The sequence below is a fragment of the Malurus melanocephalus genome, unplaced genomic scaffold (assembly GCF_030028575.1).
Source record: "Malurus melanocephalus ecotype Western Australia unplaced genomic scaffold, MMel_1.1 scaffold_5, whole genome shotgun sequence".
Classification (NCBI taxonomy): Eukaryota; Metazoa; Chordata; class Aves; order Passeriformes; family Maluridae; genus Malurus; species Malurus melanocephalus.
Genome location: NW_026623237.1, coordinates 3,206,650 through 3,228,983, shown reverse-complemented (window position 1 = coordinate 3,228,983; position 22,334 = coordinate 3,206,650). Strand labels below are relative to the sequence as shown.

General features: G+C 41.6%; 2 protein-coding genes across 2 annotated transcripts; both read left to right on the top strand.

Annotated features, from left to right (window-relative positions):
• Nucleotides 1-223: 223 nt before the first annotated feature.
• On the top strand, nt 224-18,944 carry SFT2D1 (SFT2 domain containing 1). Its single transcript, XM_057370534.1, has 8 exons — nt 224-400; nt 5,602-5,688; nt 7,554-7,636; nt 11,017-11,098; nt 13,505-13,540; nt 14,277-14,335; nt 15,717-15,746; nt 17,856-18,944. The coding sequence occupies exons 1-8, from the start codon at nt 338-340 to the stop codon at nt 17,893-17,895; spliced, it is 480 nt and encodes a 159-aa protein (XP_057226517.1). The 5' UTR covers nt 224-337; the 3' UTR covers nt 17,896-18,944.
• A 1,162-nt stretch (nt 18,945-20,106) lies between these two features.
• On the top strand, nt 20,107-21,518 carry PRR18 (proline rich 18). The gene has a single exon (XM_057370544.1). It carries the CDS (start codon nt 20,319-20,321, stop codon nt 21,129-21,131), a length of 813 nt encoding a protein of 270 aa, XP_057226527.1. The 5' UTR covers nt 20,107-20,318; the 3' UTR covers nt 21,132-21,518.
• The last annotated feature ends 816 nt before the right edge of the window (nt 21,519-22,334 follow it).

Here is a 22,334-nt window from a genome sequence, read left to right as displayed (position 1 = left end):
GTGCAAATCACTCTGCTGTGCGAACGCCGATTCTGCGGGTGGCGTTGAGGCCGGGGTCGGGCCGCAGAAAGTCCTTCTTCCCCCGCAGTGCCTCCAGCGAGGCTGCACGGCGCTGCCCCGGCCCCAGCGGCGCACACGGCGGGGCGGCGGCACCATCGCTGTCCCACGGGGATCCGGGGGAGCGGCGGGCACCGCCCCAGCGCGCATGCGCGGCCCCGCCACCGCCCCGGGGAGCGCGTCAGTTCCGGGTTGGGCCGGCGGCCCCCGGCGGAGCGCGGCCCCGTCCCGCCCCATCCCGACCCCCGGCGCGGCCCTGCCCTGCCCACGGAGGGTCGGCATGGAGAAGCTGCGGCGGGTGCTGGCYGGCCAGGACGACGAGGAACAGGGACTGACGGCGCAGGTACCGCTCGGCCAGGGCCCGTTCTCCCTCCCCACCGCGGTGCGGGGCGCGCAGGGGTCGAGCGGCGCTGGAGGCTCCCCGCGCCGGGCCCGTCCCGGTGTCCGSGGCTCGGGCGCTGGCGTGTTCCCCGCGCTGCTTTCCTCCCTCCTCGGCCTGCGCACACGCACTTCCGCACTCTCAATGTCTGCCCGACCGTGTCAGAGGGGCAGAGACGGGCAGGCGAAGCAGAGATCAGAATTTGCAGGAGGAAAGTTGTGGGCAGTAGGCCCTGGCTGGAGGATGAGTTTTGGCGAATTCCTCCWGTGTGAAGCTTTTTGCTGTGCTGGTGGATTGGAGTCCTGTGGTTTCTACAAGGTTTTCTTGTGCTTCCAAGTACTGTCCAAACAAAGCAGAGAATTTGGACCAGATAACACACCGTGGTCCCTCCCAACCCGACCGACTCTGCGATTCTGTGTGAATTGCTTCTGCATTCTCTTATGCCCTTAAACTTGCAGAAGCAAAGGCATTCTTTAGACCAAGATAGTTTGTGTACATTCTGCTGAAGTTACTTTTTGCCCCTTACTTCTCAAGTACGACTTAATTGTTCTGTTTCCTTCCCRCTATGTTCCTCATCATCAGGTGTTTTTTTGTTTCGATTTTACTATGKTTGAAGACCATACATTCCTGAGAATTAATCAGGAAGCAAAGCTGAGCATGCTTACAAAGAGCCATTTATTCTTTCARCTCCCTAATTCATGTGACTGCAGGTCAAAGTGCCCCACATCAAAGAATATCTTGATACTGCTTGCTGCTTACAGGGTGCTGGAGAATGGTGGGGGAAGCTGGAACRTAGCTGGGATCTGAGCTGCAGCTAACAAAACTTGGTGAACCACCACAGCCTGATAGCATGATATTAGTTCTAGCAGCTTGCTGCTGACATGATTCACTTGGTTTTGTACTGAGTTGTTGGTCTTAAAGGTTCATTAATTTGGCCTCTCTGCCACAGCAAAGCAGCTAGATTGTGTCCCCTGATTCTGGAAGCAGTGTAGGATCTGTGCCCTTTCACACCAGAATTGGCTGCCAGCATTTGGGAGGGTTGCCTCACTTTCTGCTCTTCTCAGGATTATCAAAGAAATACTTATATTTCTGTTAATCTCAGTTCGTTTCCAAGTGAATTAAATATTCTGCTATCACCAGTCACATTTAATGTGAGACACATCATAGTGACATAGTTTTCTTTTACTTGAGACTGGGATAATTGTTTTAAGGTGGCAATCAGTAGCCAATGCCTGCATATTTAATAATTTGTATTTGAGATGCATATCCTGAGAAGGAGAGAACTGACCTAAGAAAATGTTATTTGTTAAATGTCAGTAATTAAACTATATGTGATTTCACTATTGCATGGAATGATACTATTATAGCCAGAAAAGACTTTAAATAAGAAAAATCTGCCTTTATTTAAAGCCTATCTGGTACATGATAGAAGGAAACTTATAAATGTGTCTTTGGTGCAGTGCAAAGGAGCCTCATGCTGAGATGAACCAGAAAGATCTTTAAAATAAATAACTTTGACTTAAAAAAAAGYGAAGTGTTTAGGTCAGGCAATTTCTCAGCTATATGTTTCTCTTATGGTAGCAATGTTTGTGTAGGACACTGGAAATCAAGCCTTTTTTTAGTGAGTAAACTAATACGTGACATTCAGTAAAGCTATGGCTGAATGGTGTTGACTATCTTTAAAGTTGTGTGTATTAGAGCAAAAAGGTATGTGCAGCCATGCAGAGAGCACTTGGTAAGAGGCAGGGTTATGAAAGAAAGTGTGAGGTTATACATTTTGTGTGTAGAATTTTCAGCTGTTTTAATGATCTCTCTGAAGACGAGTCATGTGTTTGGTTGAAAACAATGGCCCTCTCTTTGGCATAGCTGATAGTTGTGCAATAGCTGTCATATGGKTCATGTATCCCTGTATTCTTTTCCTTGATTTTTGGAGAACCATTGTCATGAAGTCAGGAGTAATTCCTGCTAAGTAGAAGACAAGTCTGTAGGGAAACAACTGTGTGATGATTTAACAACTGTGTGAACTCCTTCTATCCTTTCTAAATTCCTCAGATGACCAGCTGTTGTTTCTTGCTACATTAGATCCATTATTCTAAATATATTTTTTTAAAAAATTAAAGGAATAAATTACCAAAAAGATCATTAACAAATTGTAAGTATAGCAGCGTAATGATGTTTCCAGGGCAGCATTATGCTGCTTAGTTTTATCAACACCAAAACTAATRTAAAATCAGTCCATGTGACAAACTGGCTGGAGTTGCATGACAGCTGCTTAAAAACAAGATTTCAGTAAAGAGGAATAAACCAGGTATTTAGATTTCTTATATTTTACTCACCAGYGCTGATAGAAATACATATAAGGAAGCCTGTTAGGGAAAGGTAAAAATATATCTCTAGAAATATTTTTTTCAATATGGCTTAGAAACTCAATTCTCCAAATTTACTCAACCTTKCTTTGAATTTTCTCCATTATTTACATATTTCTAAATTTACCATCAAGAAAAGATGCAATTGTCAGSTTCTAGAATATTTCTTAAAATTTGTAAAATAAAGTGGTTCTTTGTTGGCCCACATGGAAAGCTGTTGTAAGATCATTAATATATGGAGGGAGCCTATGTGGATGTTAAGAGCCTCAAGAAGTATTTTGGAARGGTCTTGGAAAGGTAATGAGCTCCATTGCTTCCATGAAATCCAAAAAGTAGRGTTTGTAGAATATCCTGACCTGGAAGGGGCCCACAAGGACAGTCAAGTCCAACTCATAGCCCTGCTCAGCACCATCCCCAAGAGTCACACCATGTGCCCGARAGCATTGTCCAAATGACTCCTGAGCTCTCTTAGGCTGGTGCTGTGACCGCTTTCTGGAGAGCCTGTTCCRGTGTCCARCCACCCTCTGGATAAAGAACCTTTTCTTGATATCCAGYCTAAACCTYCCTGACACACTTCAGCTGTTCCCTCAGGTCCTGTCTGGTCRCTACAGAGCARAGRTCAGTGCCTGGCCCTCTGCTTCCCCTCATGAGGAAGCTGTAGACTGCAGTGAGTTCTCCCCTCATTCCCCTTAGGTATCAGTGACTAAGAAAATGCCTTACCAGATCCCCAGTTTCAGGATTTCAGACATTGGATTAAAGGGGTTCAGCTTGACATCATAAATGATTKCATCATTAGGAATGGTTGCATGATCAGCCTTCCTTTTAATGCAAATTTATTTATTTAGTTTTATTATTACACAGAACGCTATGTTGGGGTGCTCTGGCAGCCCTCATGCTGCAGTTTATTTTCCTGTACTTCATATGCATACATTGTCAGTCTAAGTTTTTTAGGCATTAAATCCATAAAATGTATCAAACTTCTTTGGGTTTGTGGCATTTTTTGCTCCAAGCCTTTGTGTGGTTCTCGTATTTCWTGTGCTGGTATTTTTTTCACCTCATAACTGTTAGGCATTTAAATGAAGATAAAGCTGTTTTCAAATACTTTTGAAGAATGAAATCTCCTGGTAGTCACTTCAGGAGCACAGTCAGATATTAAGATTAGAAGTAGAAGAGCAGAGTGTGGCAACAGTGAGCCTGGTGCGCCTGGATAAATGATTTATGTTCATCCTTTCCCTGTCTTCTAGGCAATCTGAAATATGTGTGTTGTGTTTTCTGATAGTATTGGCCTGTCTACACTTCATTTCTGAACACAGATGGAAAGGATTTTTACTCTAGTTTTCGTGTGTGTGTGTGCTTGTGATTAGTTGAATGAATAGATGTAGMTAAAGGCACGATTGAAATGAGTGTCTTCAGCTATGTCCTACCAGCTATTCTTACTCTTAAATGAGTAGGCTATGACTGTCAAATATGATTTAAAATAGTAAGCCCTCTTTCAGTTACCGTTTTTGTCTGTTTCTTTAATGCATACATAAGGATAAAGTGTTGGACCTAACAAGGTAAGCTGCATCTTCTGGACTATGGGAAGTTCTGTCATCACAGCACTTTTATGTGTGCATGCGTGTGGCACTTTTTTATTAAACTAGATACACATTCTTCATTTGTACAGATGTGAAATTGTTCTAAGCAATAACCAAATTTCCTTAGTTCACTTACCACCTCCAGAAAGAGAAATTTCTCAAAAGAGATTAGGAGAAATATCATACTCATTGGCAGGGGAAGGCCTAACTTTCATATTTGGTTAATATGACTTGATTTAAATAGCTGTAGACTCGAAAGCAAGAGGGCAAGATTRCCTGTGACATCTGAACGAATAGGAAAGTTGGCACTTTAAAGTATTTTTGTGTAAGCTGAAGCAAYACTTCACTTAATAGGCCAGTTTAGAAAAGAAAGTACATTTAATTGTGGTGACCTGGAGTAACCTGAAATGCATTGTTCTTACAGCATGGGTRGAGATGAGCTGAGCATGTCTGACAAATCATTTCTGCTAAAAGGGACCATTCTACCAGATACATGGCCCTGCCTCTTTCCTTACATCAGCCCTGTTGCTTTTCTGACAGCTTGCAGAGCTGGCTTGGCTCATTAGCCAAGTCATCAGAATAGAAGAAACACTGGTTCTGTTCTCATGTCMTGAGTTGGGTCAGGTAGCTCAGCTCATTACGTTTTGGAGTCATTCTGGAGAAGCAGGAAGTAAAATACTCCCTTTCAGCAAGTTTGCTACGTCTGATGAGACATGCTGTGTTAATSTGCCTGCATCTTCACCCTGTAAGGAACAGTAATTGGAGTTGTAATGCTTGCAGTGGATACTGGTATTAATATGTAAAARGGATCCTCTCTAGTAACAGGAAAAGGTTTTAATATCTATAGGAACCTAGAGTTTTTCACAATAGATTAATTRCTCTGCAAATTGCTAGAAGGTCCATTCATTGTTTTGATTTGGTACAATTGTGATTATTTTCAGTTGTATCGTRATAAGAAGGTCTGTTGAAAGTGAAGCAGTATTGCTTGTTTGCCGGGATATACCTTTATGGGCTTTGCCTTTTTTTGTTTGTTTGTTAATGTTTCCATATGTTCCGGATTGATAATAGAATTTTATAATATGAAAGCATTTATACACATGCAACTGTTAAGCAATTATTTCYGGCTGAAGAATTGTTGTTTGAAATTAAGGATTTCAGTGGTAAAGAAAAAAAGGTCCTATCCTCTTTTGTAATAGCCTCTTTTTCCTCTCTTCCTGTTAAGGTCCTTGATGCCTCAACACTCAGCTTTGGTACTCGAGTCAGATGGTTTGCCATATGCTTTGTTGCTGGGATTTTGTGTTCTTTTCTTGTAAGTAAAGTTGTTTTTTTCCATTGTGCTTTATTACTGTTATAGAGTTGAGCCTTATTCATATTCCTGCTTTATATTTGATCTTGCTTTATATGCTTTATCCTATTTTCTAGGATTCTAAATTTTGAATATATTTATTTAACTGGACATTAAATGCATAATTGGCTGTTGATCTCTAAATTATGATTTTGACTGTTTTTCTTCCAATTACAGAAGAGAGCATTTTTATTGTAGCATAATACTACAGTATTACTATAGTAATTCCTTACTAAAAGGTTTGAACACTGACAAAATATGCCCTATTTTTCTAACTGGTGTGTTAGGAGAGAGGTGTGTACCCATCTTTTATTCTCTCTAATAAAAGGAGAAAAGAGTGGGGAAGCTTGAAAGGTTTTTAAAGACTGAAAAAAACCATGAGTATAGCCTGTCACACTCAACAAATCAATAGGTGATGACTGTGGTTGTGTGTTGATATTTGAAAAACCTGCAYTCCTAGTGGTTTTACAGTCAGCAAAGCATTTGTTCATTCTTGAACTTTGGGGGCTGGCAGGATATCCAGCTTGCAGTTAAGAGTTGAGATCTGTTAATTGCTTCTGTCTGTCAAAAATCTGACACAGGTAACTTGCAGTAGAAAGCAGTTTCAGCTGCGTGGAAACACGCAGAAGCACGTGAAAAAACATTGGGGAAGTCCTCCCTCCTTTTCCTGCCCCCCCTCCTCTTCCTCCTCCACCCACTTTTCCTCTCCCCTTCATTTTTCTTCCCTCCTTTCCTCCCTCCTCTTTCTTCCTCTCTCTTTCCTTTCTTTTCACCACAGATTTCTACTGAAATTGCACTTGACTAAAATGCAGTTGCTTTTTATTTTTGGTTGGGTTTTTTCAGGGCATAGTGTGYCGATCACAGTTTGTTTTGCATTTAGTTGAGGCTCTGTCTAGTCTGTGACAGGCTGAGAAAGTTGGATCTGTACAGCTTGGAGAAGAGARGGKTGYGTGGAGCCTTCCAGTATCTGAAGGGRGCCTACAGGGAAGCCAGGAAGGGGCTCRTCATCAGGAGCTGTAGTGATAGGACAAGGAGTAATGAATACAAATTGGAAAAATGGGAAATTCAGGTTAGATGCRTGGAAGAAATTCTTTATTGCAAGGCAGTAGTGAGGCAGTAGAACAGGTTGCCCAGCGAAGTTGTGGATGCCCTATTCCTGGCAATATTGAAAGCCAGGCTGAATGGGGCTTTGAGCAGCCTGGTCTACTGGGAGRTGCYRCTGCCYATGGCAGTGGGGGTTGGATCTAGGTGGTCTTTAAGATCCCTTCCAATCCAAGCCATTCAAACCCTTTTCTCCCTGATAATCGTAGGTGACTGTGATCAGCAGAAGGCTGTGGGTTTTTTTTTGAGTTTAGTGGAAAGAAGAGATATCTGGAAGTAAGAGCTGTAAAATGTTTCTATTCAGCCTCAGTATGTATTTAGACTTTAAATCCAGATAGCTGATTRGAGGAAGGAGATGGTGAATATTAGTGCAACTTTATTACATTTTATCTTGTGTGCAGAGGTGTAGGATGTACCGTGGGACACTGAAACAAAAGTGAAAGTGTTGTGAATAGAATATAAACAGTACAAATAAATGTGTTCAATCATATCAACAAACGTTGCTTAGTTGTAGTATTTAGAAATACAGTAAACCAACACATTGTGTTACCAGCAGGTGGCAATAGAAGTGTGCTGAGTAGTGACTGCTGCAACTCTGAGAGCAGTGTGCTCTGCTAGTGTATGTCAGAATGATGCTCTTCATAGTGTGAGGTTGTATTTATAGACTGTAAAATCTAAATTAATTGAATTAACTGATTGCAAAAATACTAATAACCTGTCTATTATAGGGAACAGCATTGCTATGGCTCCCAAAGGGGATCAAACTTTTTGCAGTGTTCTACACCCTTGGAAATATTGCTGCWCTAGCCAGGTATGGTTTCTTAGTTATTGTTATTAGAAAAGTACCCTCCTTTTCATCAACATTTCCATTTGCTTGTACCCTAGGGTGGTGTCTGTTTATGTTGTGCATAATGACATATTTCATGCTGAAGTGCTAGTAACAAAGGCTTGTTTGTTTTACAGTTTCGTTGTGTATCAGTTATCTTACACATTTGGACACATCACAACTGCTCTCTGGAGTATGAATTACAAATGGCTAGCTGAATGTTTTGTACTTTTTACAGCTAAATCCTTCTGCCAGGTACAGAAGTACCTCAGCTTCAAGAGCAAACTGGTAGTGTACCCACTGTGTGGACACTTTGTTGCTGGAAGGAGCTTTTCGCTGTTAATGGGGAGGTCATCCCATTTCAAAAGAAACTTTCAAAAAGGAAACATTCGGGAAATCCTTGTTTTGACTGCAGAGCAAAGGCAGAATGTAAAAATTGTTCAAAATGTATTTTTAAACTCTGTGTTTGATCCTTTGAAGTGTTCCACATAACAGTTTTAAAACATTTGCAGAAGGAGCCTGTTAGGATTGAAAACTTTCACAGTTTGAAAGACATGTAAGAAACAACTTAATGCCAATAAAGTATTTCTAGTTTCTCCTTTTCCTCCTTCTCTTATTATCTTTGTGTAGTTGAAGCATGGTCATGGAACTCAAACCTCATGGACTCTGGTCTTGATTTCCATGGACTCTGTGGCTTTAGTCAAGTGACTTAATCTTGAGTCAAAGCATTGTTAGTCTGTTAAAACTCAGGTAATGTGACATAGTCTGTTAAAACTCAGGTAATGTGACATTAACATATGAGAAATGTGATGGTGTACTGCTTTTCCTCAATAAATTTGTTTGGAGGCAGTAATTTCTATACTGAAAATGAGTCTAAATTGTAGAACTATTCCATCTCATACTAAAACAAGACAAAAAGTTAATAATAACTGGAGATAAGCAAAGCTAAGTGTTTACCATTCTTTCCCTTATCTTACTCTTTATTCTTTGTTGTTGGTTTGGGGTGAGGTTTTTTGTTGTGTTGTTTTTACCTGGTACTTTGGGTGTGTTTTCATGGCTTCAAATTAAATGAGCATTTTAGAAATTTAGTACTAATTAAGTTTAGAGGAAAGTTTTTACAGGCTGGTATGTCTTTTAGGATAATGCTGAAAAACTTTAGTCTGGATTCCAGCTAAAATTAGAAGAAAAAAGAGGCCCCTTTTTCCTTCTATAGTACTTTTAGGTATAAACAACAGGCAGCTGTGTTCTAAGAACAGTAGGAGATGACAATGCAGTCCCAAATTGACAAGCAGATTTCAACATTTTGAGGCTGTTTGCAAGACTSTATTTAATCCAAAATGCAGTTACCAGTCTTGCAAGCCTGTTTAGTCCCCTCTAGCTTGTTTTTACTCTTAATTTTCTAACGAGGAACATGAAAACAATGATAGTTGCTTGATTATTCTCAGGGATGATGTGTGTATCTCCTACAGAATATGGTGTATCTAAGGAAATKATCCTGTTTAGTTGCAAGATGTTTAGAATTTTTTTCCAGCCTTTCTTTCTGCTCCCTGTGGAATCTCTTCTCATGTCTGGAGAAGCTCTTGTGATGTCAGTCTTTTCAATGCAAATCAGATTACAAACAATGCATTTTGCTTTTTTTTTTGTATTTTTTTCTGCCTATTTGATGTGGCCTAAACTTAACTCTGTTTTACCACTGTATTTTCCTCATCTCTACCCTTCCTATTAGCTAGCTATTTTTTTCTTTTCATTTTTCACATTCCCTTTTTTTTGTCTTAATTTAATTTTCTGGCTCAGCTGACAAGAGGAAAAATACAGAGAAAAATTTAGTTTGGATTGCAGTGAATTTGAAACTTTYATTTTTCTATTGAATTGTGAAAACTTTTCCATTTAGACCATTTGAGGTCTCTCTACATAAAATTAAAAGGAAAAKAAGATACATGTGCAAAGTTGCTGGTAGGAGAACATTTGGATGTGGAAGATTGAGTTCCATTTACTGCCTGGAATGTGAATCCTGTATTTCTTCTGTCATAGAAGGCTTATGGTTGGTTTCAGGAGGAAACTCTATCATACTCTTCCCTGCTTCATTTCATATAAAAATGAATGACTAGAAAAGGAGTTAAGCTASGTTTTCTGCTCTGTAGTAAAGCATTCAGACCACCACAAAATTACAGGCATTTTAACTCTTTCACTAAATTGTGTTTTCTGCAAAGCAGAATGATAAGAAAGAGACTCATCTCAAATATTTGAAGCCAGAGAATTACTCCTGGGGTTGTGAGCTCTTAGTTCAGATGGCATTTCTTTGCATGAAAAGGTACAGCTTGTGGAGTTGCTGGTTGTTTTCATTCTCCCTTCAAGTTAACTATAGAGTGGAAAAAAGAAGGACTGAACAAGTCCTACTGAACTTTTTAGTTCCTTTTTGCTTGCTGAGTTTGACCAAAACAGGTAGAGCTTCCCTGTAATCCTGATTGTAGCTACTTGCATTCTGCCTAGAAAAATGTATTATTAAAGATACATTTTCTATAGCAGTTTGGTCTTTGTAATCTTGACATTGTTTTGTCAAGTCAGTTCTTAAAACAGCTTCAACATGAAATGCACYAGACTTCAACTTGATAGCCCTCTGCTATATTTATTTATAGTGTAATGTTTTGTTTTGGTAATGTAAAAAGCTCTAACCTTTATATTTGTTCCCATTATCATTCCCCAAATCTTGGATATGATCTCATTTACTTCTGCAGTTGAGTTTTCTCAATTTTTTCCCATACATTATAGTGCTTGCCATCTTAAAATAACAATCAAAACATCTTTGACTACCCACCCATCTCTAAATTCAAGTAGAGCTACTTATAGGCATTGTTCAATCGCCTCCCATTTTGTCTCTTAAAATGATTTAAATTTAACTGTAACTGCACTGCTTTCTTAATTGTCTTTATTTATAAATGACATTTATCACCATCAAACAGATTATTAATGGAAGTGTATTTCTTCTTATTCTATGAAAGAATATGAAAAACTGATTTTCTTCTATGATCTTCTGTTATTTCTTAAGTATATCCTTGTCACACTGTTCTCTCTTACCTCAACCAATATAAGTGTTCTTGTACTTGCCTGTTACTTTTTTTTACTATGGTAATATTTTGGAAAGAATTTTATGACCAGGGGTGACTCATAAACTGTTTCCAGGGCTAAATTMATGGAGTATTTCACCTTCTGTTCTAGTGAGTCTCTGTTGCTAAGCACTGAMATATCTTTTTTTAAAGCCTTTGTAGTCATCTATCTGTTGGAAAACTGGTTAATTACCTACTGTCTTCTAGAAAGACTTGCTTGAAAGTGATTTACAATTTGTTTCWTTTTTTCTCTCCTATTAGTACATGTTTCCTGATGGGGCCACTGAAGCAACTGAAAGCAATGTTTGATCCAAAACGATTAATAGCTACAATTGTGATGTTGGTAAATATACTATCATTGCTTCCTTTTATTAAAAAGTTTTTGTTTMGCCTCAAAGCTAAATTTGATGCTTTTCTAAAGGGAGTTATTTCTCAGTCTGTCTCTTCCTTCTGCTGAGAAATTACAGTCAAGCTGTTTAGCTCTGTATGTCACAAAGATCATTTAGCTCCTTTCTATGAACGTGTCTGGTTTTGTTGTTTATGATTTTCTAATTAATCGTTTGTAGTAAAATAGTCTTTACTAAATATTTCTTAGTAAATGTTAATAGCAGGTTAATATTTTTTAATTAATTTTGTAAAATATTTTCTTCAAGAGCAAGGCAAGAGTCTTTTTAGCTACTGTGTAAAGTCAGTGGTCAGTAAGTATAGCTTGACAGTTGTTGGCTGCAGACTTGGYCTGTAAAGGTCAGTGGTTCAGCACTTTCTAAGCAGTGGAGAAAATAAATTTATTTCCCCAAAAGTCTGGGAGGCTGCACATCCAGCTTTCAGATTCTCCATTGTGTTTTTCCTGGYTCCTTTACTTTCATGACCATCATTTCTTTACCCAGGAGGAAGGAGAAAACCTTCTTCCCAGTATCAGAATTCCTACCCCAAACCTCTATATTAGGTGGTTAAAACAACTTTCTGCCCTTTCTGCTTCTCTGTTTTGTACTTAACTCTCTTGTTCCTCCTGATTTGTTTCAACTATCATTTTTAAAATAATGTCCTATTTYCCCTATCATAGAACTTGTTTTTCTAGTTGATTAGTGGGTAAGAAAGTCTTCATAAATTCTTTCTGGGTGGTTGTCATGTGGGGGTTGTATATTTTTCCTCTCACATACCCACATTTAAAAAAAAGTTATAATCTCATTTGTGAAGCTCATGCTTGCCCATGTCTTTTGGGGAAGTCACTTTATCCTTACTTGGACTCCAAGCTTTGTTCAAGAGGTTTGTTTTGTTAGAGTGTTTTTGTTTTGTTCTGTCATTATTTACAACTATGACAACACTATGTTACAAGTCCTAGGAAGGTTATATTTCATAGGTCTGAATTAAAAATGTCCAAGAATGTCACTGGTTCTCCTAGAGTCTATATTTGCTGAACATGAATTCTCCAACACTTTACAGCTGTGGGCTTTTTGCAGTGAAACTGAGAGCCTAAGCCAGGCACTTAAAACAGCAGACACAAAATCATTTTGCTCTGAGGATCCTGTCATCCACTCTGCTCAGACATGGTGACAAAGAAAATAACTCACTTTGAAGGCTGTAAAAGCAAGACACATCAGGGAAATGGAAAGAGAACAGAGAGCAGAGAAAACATTACAAAYCCACCTGTACAGAGAGGCTACCAACAAAGCTGGGAAAAGACAGAATGAAAGGTTTCATGTAATAGTGAACATGAACGTTGGATGAGAGCTAAGACTTTTAGTATGGAAATTTCAGTAAAACAGAGAAGAATTGGGAAAGTTAAAGTTTTGAAAAGAACTGTTTTAATCCCCATCCTACCACAAAGCTAGAATTATAGACAGTTCAGGAGTCACAAACATATTTGGAAAATTTCAAAAGAGTCTGTTGTCTTTTCTTCCTTTCAACAGAGAACCAACAATTTTTTTTTCCAAATGAAAATTAATTTTTTTCTGTTTTCTGCTATATGTAATGGCAAATGTAGAAAGCCAGATAGGATTTAGTGGAAAAGTTCTAAGTGGTGGTTAGCTTGTACAAATGGTATTATGCCAATTATTTGGCATAATAAACCACATCATTGTAATGTTTCATCCAAAGTGTGTAAGTACCTTAACAAAGCTTCATGTGAGCTTTTYCACTGTACCTGAGGTACCTGAGGCAGCTTCTCCCTAGTGGATTCTTCATTACTGTTAGAAGATGAAAAGGTACTGGCAGATGAGGCATAGCCTGAATTTGCCAGATACTGTAATTGAGAATGGATGTTTTTAATAGAGGGTTGTTCGTAGTGAGGCACATATCTTTCTTGTCAGAGATGGGTGTTATTAATTCTAGGTTCAAAATGATAGTATGTACTGGAATAAGAGAGTAGCAGTTACCAGACCACTTGATTCCTTTCAATAAAGCTTTATCATCTAATCCCACTTCTTAATAGAACTAATACATAAAGGTCTCTATTAGGTAGACCACACACCTGGTTATACTCCTCTTGATTCCTGAAGTGAACTCCTGCCTCCTCTTTCTTCCAATACTTGTCCCAACCCTTCTGGCCATGAATACCTCATACYGTGCTTTGAAAAACACACTTTACATGGAGTTCATCATATAGTCACTATGTGACAGCCTTTTCCTCTGCTTGTTTCCTAAGCCAGTTTCAAATACTGATTGCCCATTGAAAACATGGAAAYGGTTACTTGTATTTGCTTTGTTGTGTATTTGAGTATTCTTTTTTTTTTGTCTCTCTTCACCCCAGCTTTGCCTAATATTAACTCTGTGTGCTGTATTCTGGGTAAGTGAGAATGCTTTTTTCCTCTAAAGTGCAATCTAACTTAGTTAATTTATTAATTCTATTGTAGCTTTAAGATACAGTTCACTTATAGAGGAAGGGTGAGCTCATGTGTGTGGTGTTTCTGTTGTCTGCTGCTGTTGAGCTTAGGTGGAGTGATGAGCCTTCTGGCTGTAAAGCAAATGCATCCTTCCACCGGCATGTGATGTAGATGARAATACAAAATCTAAAGCATCAGATTCAGTCTGCAGATCTCTAGAATAAAAATGGAGAAAAGCAAGTTAAAATATTGTTTCAGTGATGCATAATTAYGTCACAAAGTATCAGAGTATGTAGTCATCTTTAGAAGCTATGGATATAGAACATTAATCTGCTTAAGACAACAGAAAAAAAACAAATGTCTTCAAGCATCTTGGTTGAAAACTGTAGTTACATTCCATAGAAGTAAATATGTCACTGGAAGTAACTTCCGTATTTGCAGAAGTATAGTGTCATCAATGAGTGTTAACACTGGTATTGTTGGGTGTTTTCAAAGCTAAAAAAGGTTTTCATGGCATGATGCTAATGAAATGATAGAAAAAATGAATGGAGAGTTGTTAGGAAAGAAATAGCAAWTTGAGACAAGGAAATTTAGGCATTRTCARTTAACTCAATTTTTGATTGAACACACTGTTTCAATAGTTTACCATATAGACTGGTGCAAAATTAACTAACTTGCTTTATTTTTATTTTTACTTAGTGGAACAAAAAAGGTTTGGCGATGTTATTCTGCATATTGCAGTTCTTGGCAATGACCTGGTAGGATTCGTAAAATTCCTTTTAATTTCCTCTCCCTGCCCCTATACCCGCATGATTATAAACCTAAATATATATATGACTCACATATAAGCGTACCCAAATGCTAGCCTCAATCTGTTTTTCTCAGCTACGTTGTGTAACTCCAGCTAAATCTATGTTCAGTCGTCTTGCAAAAATGGTAATTTGAAGTGTATYCTGCAATGTGTGAACTTATCTGAAGCCTTATGAAAGGAATATATATGCAAAAAAAATTGTCATGCTTTTTCTGTGTTGTGAAAGTAACAATGTAATCTCTTCTTTGAATTCTAACTCTTTTTTCATTTTGAAAGTGCAGGAAACTGAAAAACATTTTTGTAGGGTATCTCCTGCCCTGGGAATATACAATGGCACTGGGTAAAGAGTGGGTGGATGTGAGAGGGTGAATTTAGTGCAGCAGGTACTGTGATGACCATCTGAGTTTGCTCAGGGGCTGGGTTTGGCAATGTGTGAATGAAATTGGGTGAATGCCTGCAAGCCTGGCAGAAGTTTTGGAAGTTACTACTTTCTYCATAGAGATACACACTTTGTGTCCTTGTCCCAGGTGAATGACTTGGTGCTAACTCTCAGGCAACCCAAGGTGACCACAGTTCTCGTTTGAACTTGCCCTGGATACACAGTGTCTATACTGAACTTGGGTGTGAGGACAAGTGAACATTTGTTCAGGGTAGGGACTGTTGGGTGTGGTACTAGATAGAGGGAAGACCGCCAGCTCAGCCTGTGCTCTGCGTGTTTGCAGCAGACAGTTCACATTTGTTAAGTGTCCTGAAGTTTGATCAGGCCAGGCATGAGAACAAAAAACTGCCTGGAGACTTGTGAGAAGCAAATTTCAGAGAATAATAGATATGTCAGCTGTCTCAGTGTCACAATTGTGGAATATTATTCATACTGCAGCATGTAGCTGTATTTAGTTCCATAAATAATATGATTAGATGTATGTTTGCATAGTAGTTTAGATTGTCTTTTAAACTGGAAAAAATTGTCTCTATCATCCTGAATACAGTTTTCCCAGAAATCCCTATTCCTTTTGGATTTGGCAATAGCAAGTCTGGTTTTTTTAAAGGTCGTGTGCAATGGAAGTTACGAACTACATTTAAAAAAAAAAAAAAGAGGGGAAAAAAACCCCAGCTAAACAAGGGAAAACTAAACCACAAAATCCTTGTCAGTATGTTTAGTTCTTGTCCAAACATGTCATCTTTTCTCAGGTAAGCATTAAATTGAATTGGTAATCTTGTTAAAAATTTTGTTACAACAGGTTACTTTTATTAATGCTGGGCTAAAGTGAGATAATGTTCTAGGAGAGACATGAACACTCTACAAATACACTTTTTTCCTCTTTTTTCAGGTATAGTCTGTCTTATATTCCTTTTGCAAGGTGAGTCTGCATAATAATATCCACGTTAACAGAAGTCAGTTACCTTTATGCTGGGGAGAGGGGAAAAAGTACTTTAGGTGTGTGGAAAAATATAACATCCTCCCTCTTTAATTTTTAGAAAATGGCATAGCTGAACTTAAAAGTCATGCTTAATATAAGCTTTAAATGAAAGTACAATGCATGGAAATGCTCTTTAATAAATTTCTCTCTAGTTTCTGTCACTGAAAATAAATCATTGTTTTGTTTAAGTTTTCCARTGATTTAACAATACATGATGCAATGTGACTTTTCTGGTCCTAAAATTAAAGGTAACTTATGGATCTGAGGTCCTGGTTAAAAGCAAACAAAATACATAGTGTCAGCTTCTGTTTCTRTTTCTGAATTCCTCCATCATTTTTAGGAGGGGTAAAGGCAATGCTTTGTCTTTATTTTCATTCTGGCAAGCTTCTCTCTTTTCTTTCATTCTTATGTATACAAAAATGGAATGAAAGCAGACCAAACACATCGTGAAAACACATGCAAGTAGTGAAATGTAAGAATATTTTTTTTCAATGRTTCATGTAAAATGCAAATTTGGTCTTTTCCAGCTGTGTTTTTTAAAAAAATGTAGGCACTTTCATATCATTTAATTAGATTTTCTGTAGCAGACATGGATGGAAAAAGAATACAAACCATTGTCTGTTTCATTAGGTATTTTCCTGTAACATYGCCAAAAAATCTGTACTATATTTTTTAAAGCTTCAGATTTCAAATTGTCATTTTACTATTTCTGACAACTCAGACTAACCCAATCAGAAGTTGTATTCTGAATTCTTGTAGTTCTAGTGGCCATGAGACAGTCTCAGCAGGTTCATCACTTTTTTTGGTCTGTTTAATGGTCTGCTCTGTRGAGAAAGCAAGTTGAGCTTCTAGTCTCTCCATCTTTTTCTTCCCCACCAACAGCACTTTTAAGTTCTGAGGGGAAAAACATTTGGGTATATACATCAGTTAATTTCTTTGGATTTATTTATCTATTAGATTTATGAGCCAAAGAAGTGAATTTTATACAAACTGCTTTTAGAAATACAGTGATTTCTTTAGGGATTATTGAGTTATTTGCTTATGTGGAGTGGTATCATAAATTTGTTGTATAGGCTGCCATTCTTATGGGAACMATTATCTAAACTAAGCTAAGTGCCAAAGAGTAGTATTATGTCATTTGTTTAAAGTATGCATTTCTCTTGATTTCATAAAGAAATTGGTTTAACTCCATTAATAGTTTGATCTTCAAAACAATTTACTTGTTCATGGGTTTGCTGGGTGGGGGGCAGGGGGGAGTTGTTAGTTTCTGTTTGTTTTTCCTTTAATTAATGGTAACTCTCCTGTTGGCCTGGCAACAAAAAGCCCCACCAAACCAGACCCAAATGAAAACAGCAACAAATGCAACAAAACCAAAACCCATGCAGCTGAGTGATGATAGTATGTTTCTTCAKTTTTCAAACTRACTAGCAACAGAATACAAACTCCASTCCTTAGTAAGTTATTACTTTCCTGGGAAAAGGAAAAATAAAAGAGACTAAAGTGAGTGATATGAGTGTAACAGTCAGAAAATAGCTTATTGCTGATTGAAAAAGTACAGCCTTCCAAATCTTCCAAACCTGAAGGCTTGAACCAGCTCTCTCCATCCTGCACTGTCAGTGCACACTTTAAACCCTTCAGCCTGTGCTTTATTTCCTGCACTGTGATGGTCCAACTCCAGTGTGGCTTGGAGTCCTGGTGCCTGTGCCTTGCTGTGGATTGAGGCGCTCCTCAGCTGTGCCCTTSCTGGGCAGCCTTTGCGAAATCAGGCTCTGCCCTTTGCTCAGCCTCCCAGAGTGCTGCAGAGCAGTTCCTAACACTGTGTCTGCATTTCAGCATGGGCTGCCATGTAAACAGTGTGAACACCCTTGGTACACCCTTGGGCTTGAGCCTGGTTTGGTAGGAGCACTTACACAACAGTCTGCATTTGATAAACTATTAATATCTGTCTGCAGTTTCTGCCGTATTTATAATTGTAAATAGATAATAGTTTAGATTTATGTAAACAAAATAACAATAATCTTWACTGATTTTTCTTTTTCTTTTTTAAAGGGATGCTGTGATTAAGTGCTTCTCATCCTGTCTAGGGTAAATTAAAACCAGGAACCACTGTCCACTTCAAAAGGCAACTTTTTTCCTCTGCAAATTTTGCTCAGAAATCTGTACTTTTCCACTTCTGAAATACCCAGTAACAGTTTCGTATTTTCACTGCCTTCTTCATTTGGGAGATGAAGTAATTTTTCCTAGAAACAGTTTTTAAAATAACTTTTGAGAATTATCTGTGTTTACCCTGGAACTTCCAGGCTTTTTTCTTTTTTTAACAAAAAATTGCATTTAAATACTTCATGCAGAGTAGTCTTAACACTACTTTGTATCCAGTAACAGTTTATTCCCCAGTGGAGGCAAGTCACCAAGGTCTGGGTAGWATGCATAAAGATTTCATTTAGAGTTCTGTCTAAAATTTGCAATGTGCCATTTATGTTTRTGTATTATCCATTCTATGCTTTTCCAAAGACAGAGTTTTATAAACATTGTAAAGATTTGGTGAGTTGTAATTAACTGCTCCTTTGAAATGTCTATACATGTGCCTTATGGAAAAAACTTAATGAGAATGTGAAAGGTATGTTTAAAACTTGTTGGATTTTATTAAAAAGTTGTATTTTAAATGATTTTTTTTAAAAAGAACTTTCATACTTAAATACTTTTTACTAAAAGAACTTATGGCTAAATAAATGAGACTTGTGAATAAATTCATTTTAAAGGTGCCTAATACATTTTTATTTAGGAGTCCACTATAGAGGGCTGAAAATTTCAGCATTACGCTTGGATAAACATTAAAGCATAAAAAGGGGGATATGTATATGACTATATCCAAATTTGCTTAGTAGACTTACTGAAGTGACTTTAAAGGTTCTTTGGTTTTAGTATTTAGACAAACTGTTTATTCTGACTTAATCTGATAATAGATTGAGGTACTTTAACACTTTGACTGGCTTCAGTAAGAGGTTCTCATTTCTAACATTCTCATCTAAGAACTGTCCAGTTATTCTGGAGCAAAGTTAAATCTTTAATGTTTRATGGTTGATATTATATTGCAGGAGGTTCTTTTTTGCACAGGATGGATGTGTTTACTTATGTGTGTTCAAAACTGAGTAGGTTTGTATTTTTTTTTTCTGTTAATCCACAAATACAGAAGAAGGAATGGCTTTGAACAGACATGTTCTTCTGTGTCAGGAAGGGCGAAACCCCAGTCTTTTTAGTATTCAGGATTCAGGCTAAAGAGACAAATTGAGGTACAGTGTGTTCCAGTTAGATCTCAGTGTATATTGCAAAACATAGCAACAACTTTTTGGAAGCTATGTGCAGGGTTTTGCATTATTTTGCAGAGATGTCCAACTGAGCTCCACCTTTTAACTTATTAGTAACAGTAAATTGCCAGGGAGRCATCCTCCTTGCTGGTGATAGGACTGCCTGGCCCCACAGAAGTCTCTTGGGCTCTAGGRCTGTGTGGTATAGTGACAGCTGTTCCAGCTCTGCTGAAAGCCCTTGGGTGCTGGGGCACCCTTGGATGAATTTTTAGTTCCTTTTAGTTTTTGTCTTTCATTGAAGAGGAAGTAGGATGTGCGTAGGCAGTGATGGATGTCATCCTGGAAGTGACAGTTGACCTCAGCTGACCCTGGGGAGATCCCTTCCCACTGGTGCTTCAGAGCCAGGCCTTCATTTGCTGCAGAGCTGGTTTTGCCCATCTCCCACCAGTTCTGGTGGTACACAATYACCTTCACTGTAGTCTTTAWTTGGAATGGCAGTGGTTACCACTTAYCTGTTAGAACAAACAAAACACAAAYGCCCAAAACAAAACYCCCAACAAAACCAAAGAAAAAAAGCCCCAATGGAGTATGTGCTTTATCTCTCATAGAAGGCATTGAGGCTAAGGCTAGCAAGAAGGRTCTCTGGACTATGCTCTTCATTACCATGCCAGGCAACTCTTGTCTTCAGAGTCCAAGTTGGCCCTAAGTCTGAGTACGTCTGTCTCTTTTTCTGTCTGCCTGCTCTTACTCGTGWTACTTCAAGTAATCAATGAGCTCAGAATATCATTCATGTTTTTAAGACGGCCAAAGTGTTTTAAATTATTTTCAAATGTTGCCATTTCACATTTGGACGCTTTAGGACTTCGGGAGGACCTTMGAGCCTGTTTGCCCTCGGAGCCTAAGGCCCGCCATCCCCTTCATTATCTTCGGCTCTGCTGTCAGGCGGGCGGGCGGGCAAGGACCGGGAAAAGGCACGGAGTAGCGTCGCGTCGAGCCCGACCAGTGCGGCTCGTTCGGGAGGGACGGCCAGTGCTGGCACGACCCCCGTCCCCGCCCGCATGCCCACCCCGCGCCGGGAAGGGTGTTCCGGGGGCGGGCGAAGGGCGGGAAGGGGGACGGGTTATCGAGAGGGAAAATCGGCGGCTGTCGGCGCAGAACGAACTCGCATTCCGTGCCGGCGCCTGGGACCCCTCGTCCGCCTCTCGCCATGGGGCTGCAGCCCCGGCGCGCCGCGGGACCCTGCCCGCCCGCGGGGCGAAGCACCGCCCTGCCCGGAGGGCGCTCCGCGCCTCCCTGGGCCCGCAGCGACGATCCGGAGGGAACTCCCGGGCGCCCCGCCACCCTGCCGCCCCTCCTGCCGGCCATCCTGCCGGCCCCCACCTCTTCCCCCGCTGCCTCCCGGGCACAGCCCAAGAAGCCGGCGGCGGCCGCCTCGGCTCCCAAGAAGGCAGCGCCTCGGCCCGCAGAGGAGAAGGCGGCAAGGAAGGTGCGGGGGGCGCCCCCGGAGCGGCCGGGCCCCCTCTCCAGCTCCTGGCCCTGCTCGTCCCTGCAGCGACCGCCGCCGCGGAGACCGCCAGCCGAGAGGGCGGCGCGGCCCCAGCCCACCCCGCCGCAGCCGCGGGGCCGCCCGGGGGCGCCGGGGGCGGGCAGCCGCTCCTGCGAGAGCCTCGGCGGGGCGCCGGGGGAGGCGGCGGGGCGCTTCTCGCTGAGCCTGCCCCCGGAGGCCATCCGGGTGTTGCAGCGTCGAAGCCTGGAGCGCCAGCGGGGGCAGCCCGCGCCCTCCCCCGCAGGCAGAGCCGCCCCGGCCCGGCGCGGCGACCTGCGCGCTCTGCTGAAGGTTTCGCTGCTCAACGACCGGCACCGYTACGACGACGAGGAGTACGAGGAGGAGGAGGCGGGGGCCGCGGCGGACGAGGGGCTGGTGCGGAAATGCACCGAGTGGCTGCGCGGCGTGGAGAGCGCGGCCGGGCGCGACCACCCCGAGCGGCTGGAGACACTGCCGCATTTGGGCACCCTCTGAGCCCCGCCGGCATCGGGCAGCGGCACGGCGGGGCCGCCGGAGCGGTCGGAACGGGGCGCGGTGGGGCCGCCATCCGCGATGTCGTGTTCCTTGTGGTCTTGTCGGCGCCAGAGCAGCTCGGGCGAGTGGCGGCGGGGGCCGGGCAGCGGAGCCCTGCCCGGAGCCGATCCTCGGGCCGCCGCCGCCGTCACCGGGGCGAAGGACAAAGGAGAGGCGCCGGCCTCCGGTGCTGGGAGGGAGGGCACCGGCTGTCGGCGCCCTGCCTCCACCCTCGCGGTTTTTTTAAAGATTTCTGAGTACTTTATAAAATGTGCGTAATGGTTTTGTATATTTGTACATAAAAGTTCATTTTTATTTATTTGAATAAAGGACTCTTGTGTTGCGGTAGCCTTTGCGCCTTGGTAGCTTCTCGTTGGGCTATCCCAGCCTGGCGGTGTCCGCTGTCTCGGTGTCCACAGGGTMAGGATGGCGGGATGGTCACCGTGCGGAGCCTGTGCCGTTCACACGTTCGCTCCTCGGTGCAGTCGCCTACAGATGGGCTCCAGGGAAACGCGGAGCCGCGGGTTAGCGAGGCGGCGGAGGCAGGGTATCCAGCAGGCGGGGGCGATCCCGAAGCTGCCGGGGGCAGGCGGCAGCAGTGCCGGCCACTGCGCCAGCGGGGGCAGCTCTCCCGGGGACAGACAGGGACAACGGGAGGAACATGGGGCAGTGCGGGCGGCCGCGGCGTGGGCRGAGATGGCTCCGGTCCCCTTCGCCAGGGAACAGGAGAGGAGCGGCTGGGTCTGTGCATGGATTTGGCGATTTCATCCCCTCCCGGGCAGTGATTCAGATACATCCGACCTTTCGAGCTGCTGCCAATATACGAGGAGTAGGAAGGAGGGAGGGAGRGAGGGCAGGGGCAGCTTCCTTTGTCAGCGTCCCCGGCTTCCCATCTCTGGGGTCTGCTGCAGCCTTACCCGCTCCGGGCTATGGCCATTCCTGGTGCTCCTCAGAGCTCTGTGTGATGGGAGAGACGAGGAGGGGRCGGGAGAGGCCAAGTGTACAAAAATTACGAGCGGAAAGGGAAGGGTAAGTGTTTACCAGGCTTACAGTGTCTCGGCCACCTACTGTTGCTCTTATGGTGGTGTTATCCAGCTTTTCAGAACAACAGTCATACCTAAGCATTTACTGTGATTCTGTGTTTTGCAAATGAATGTTTGAACA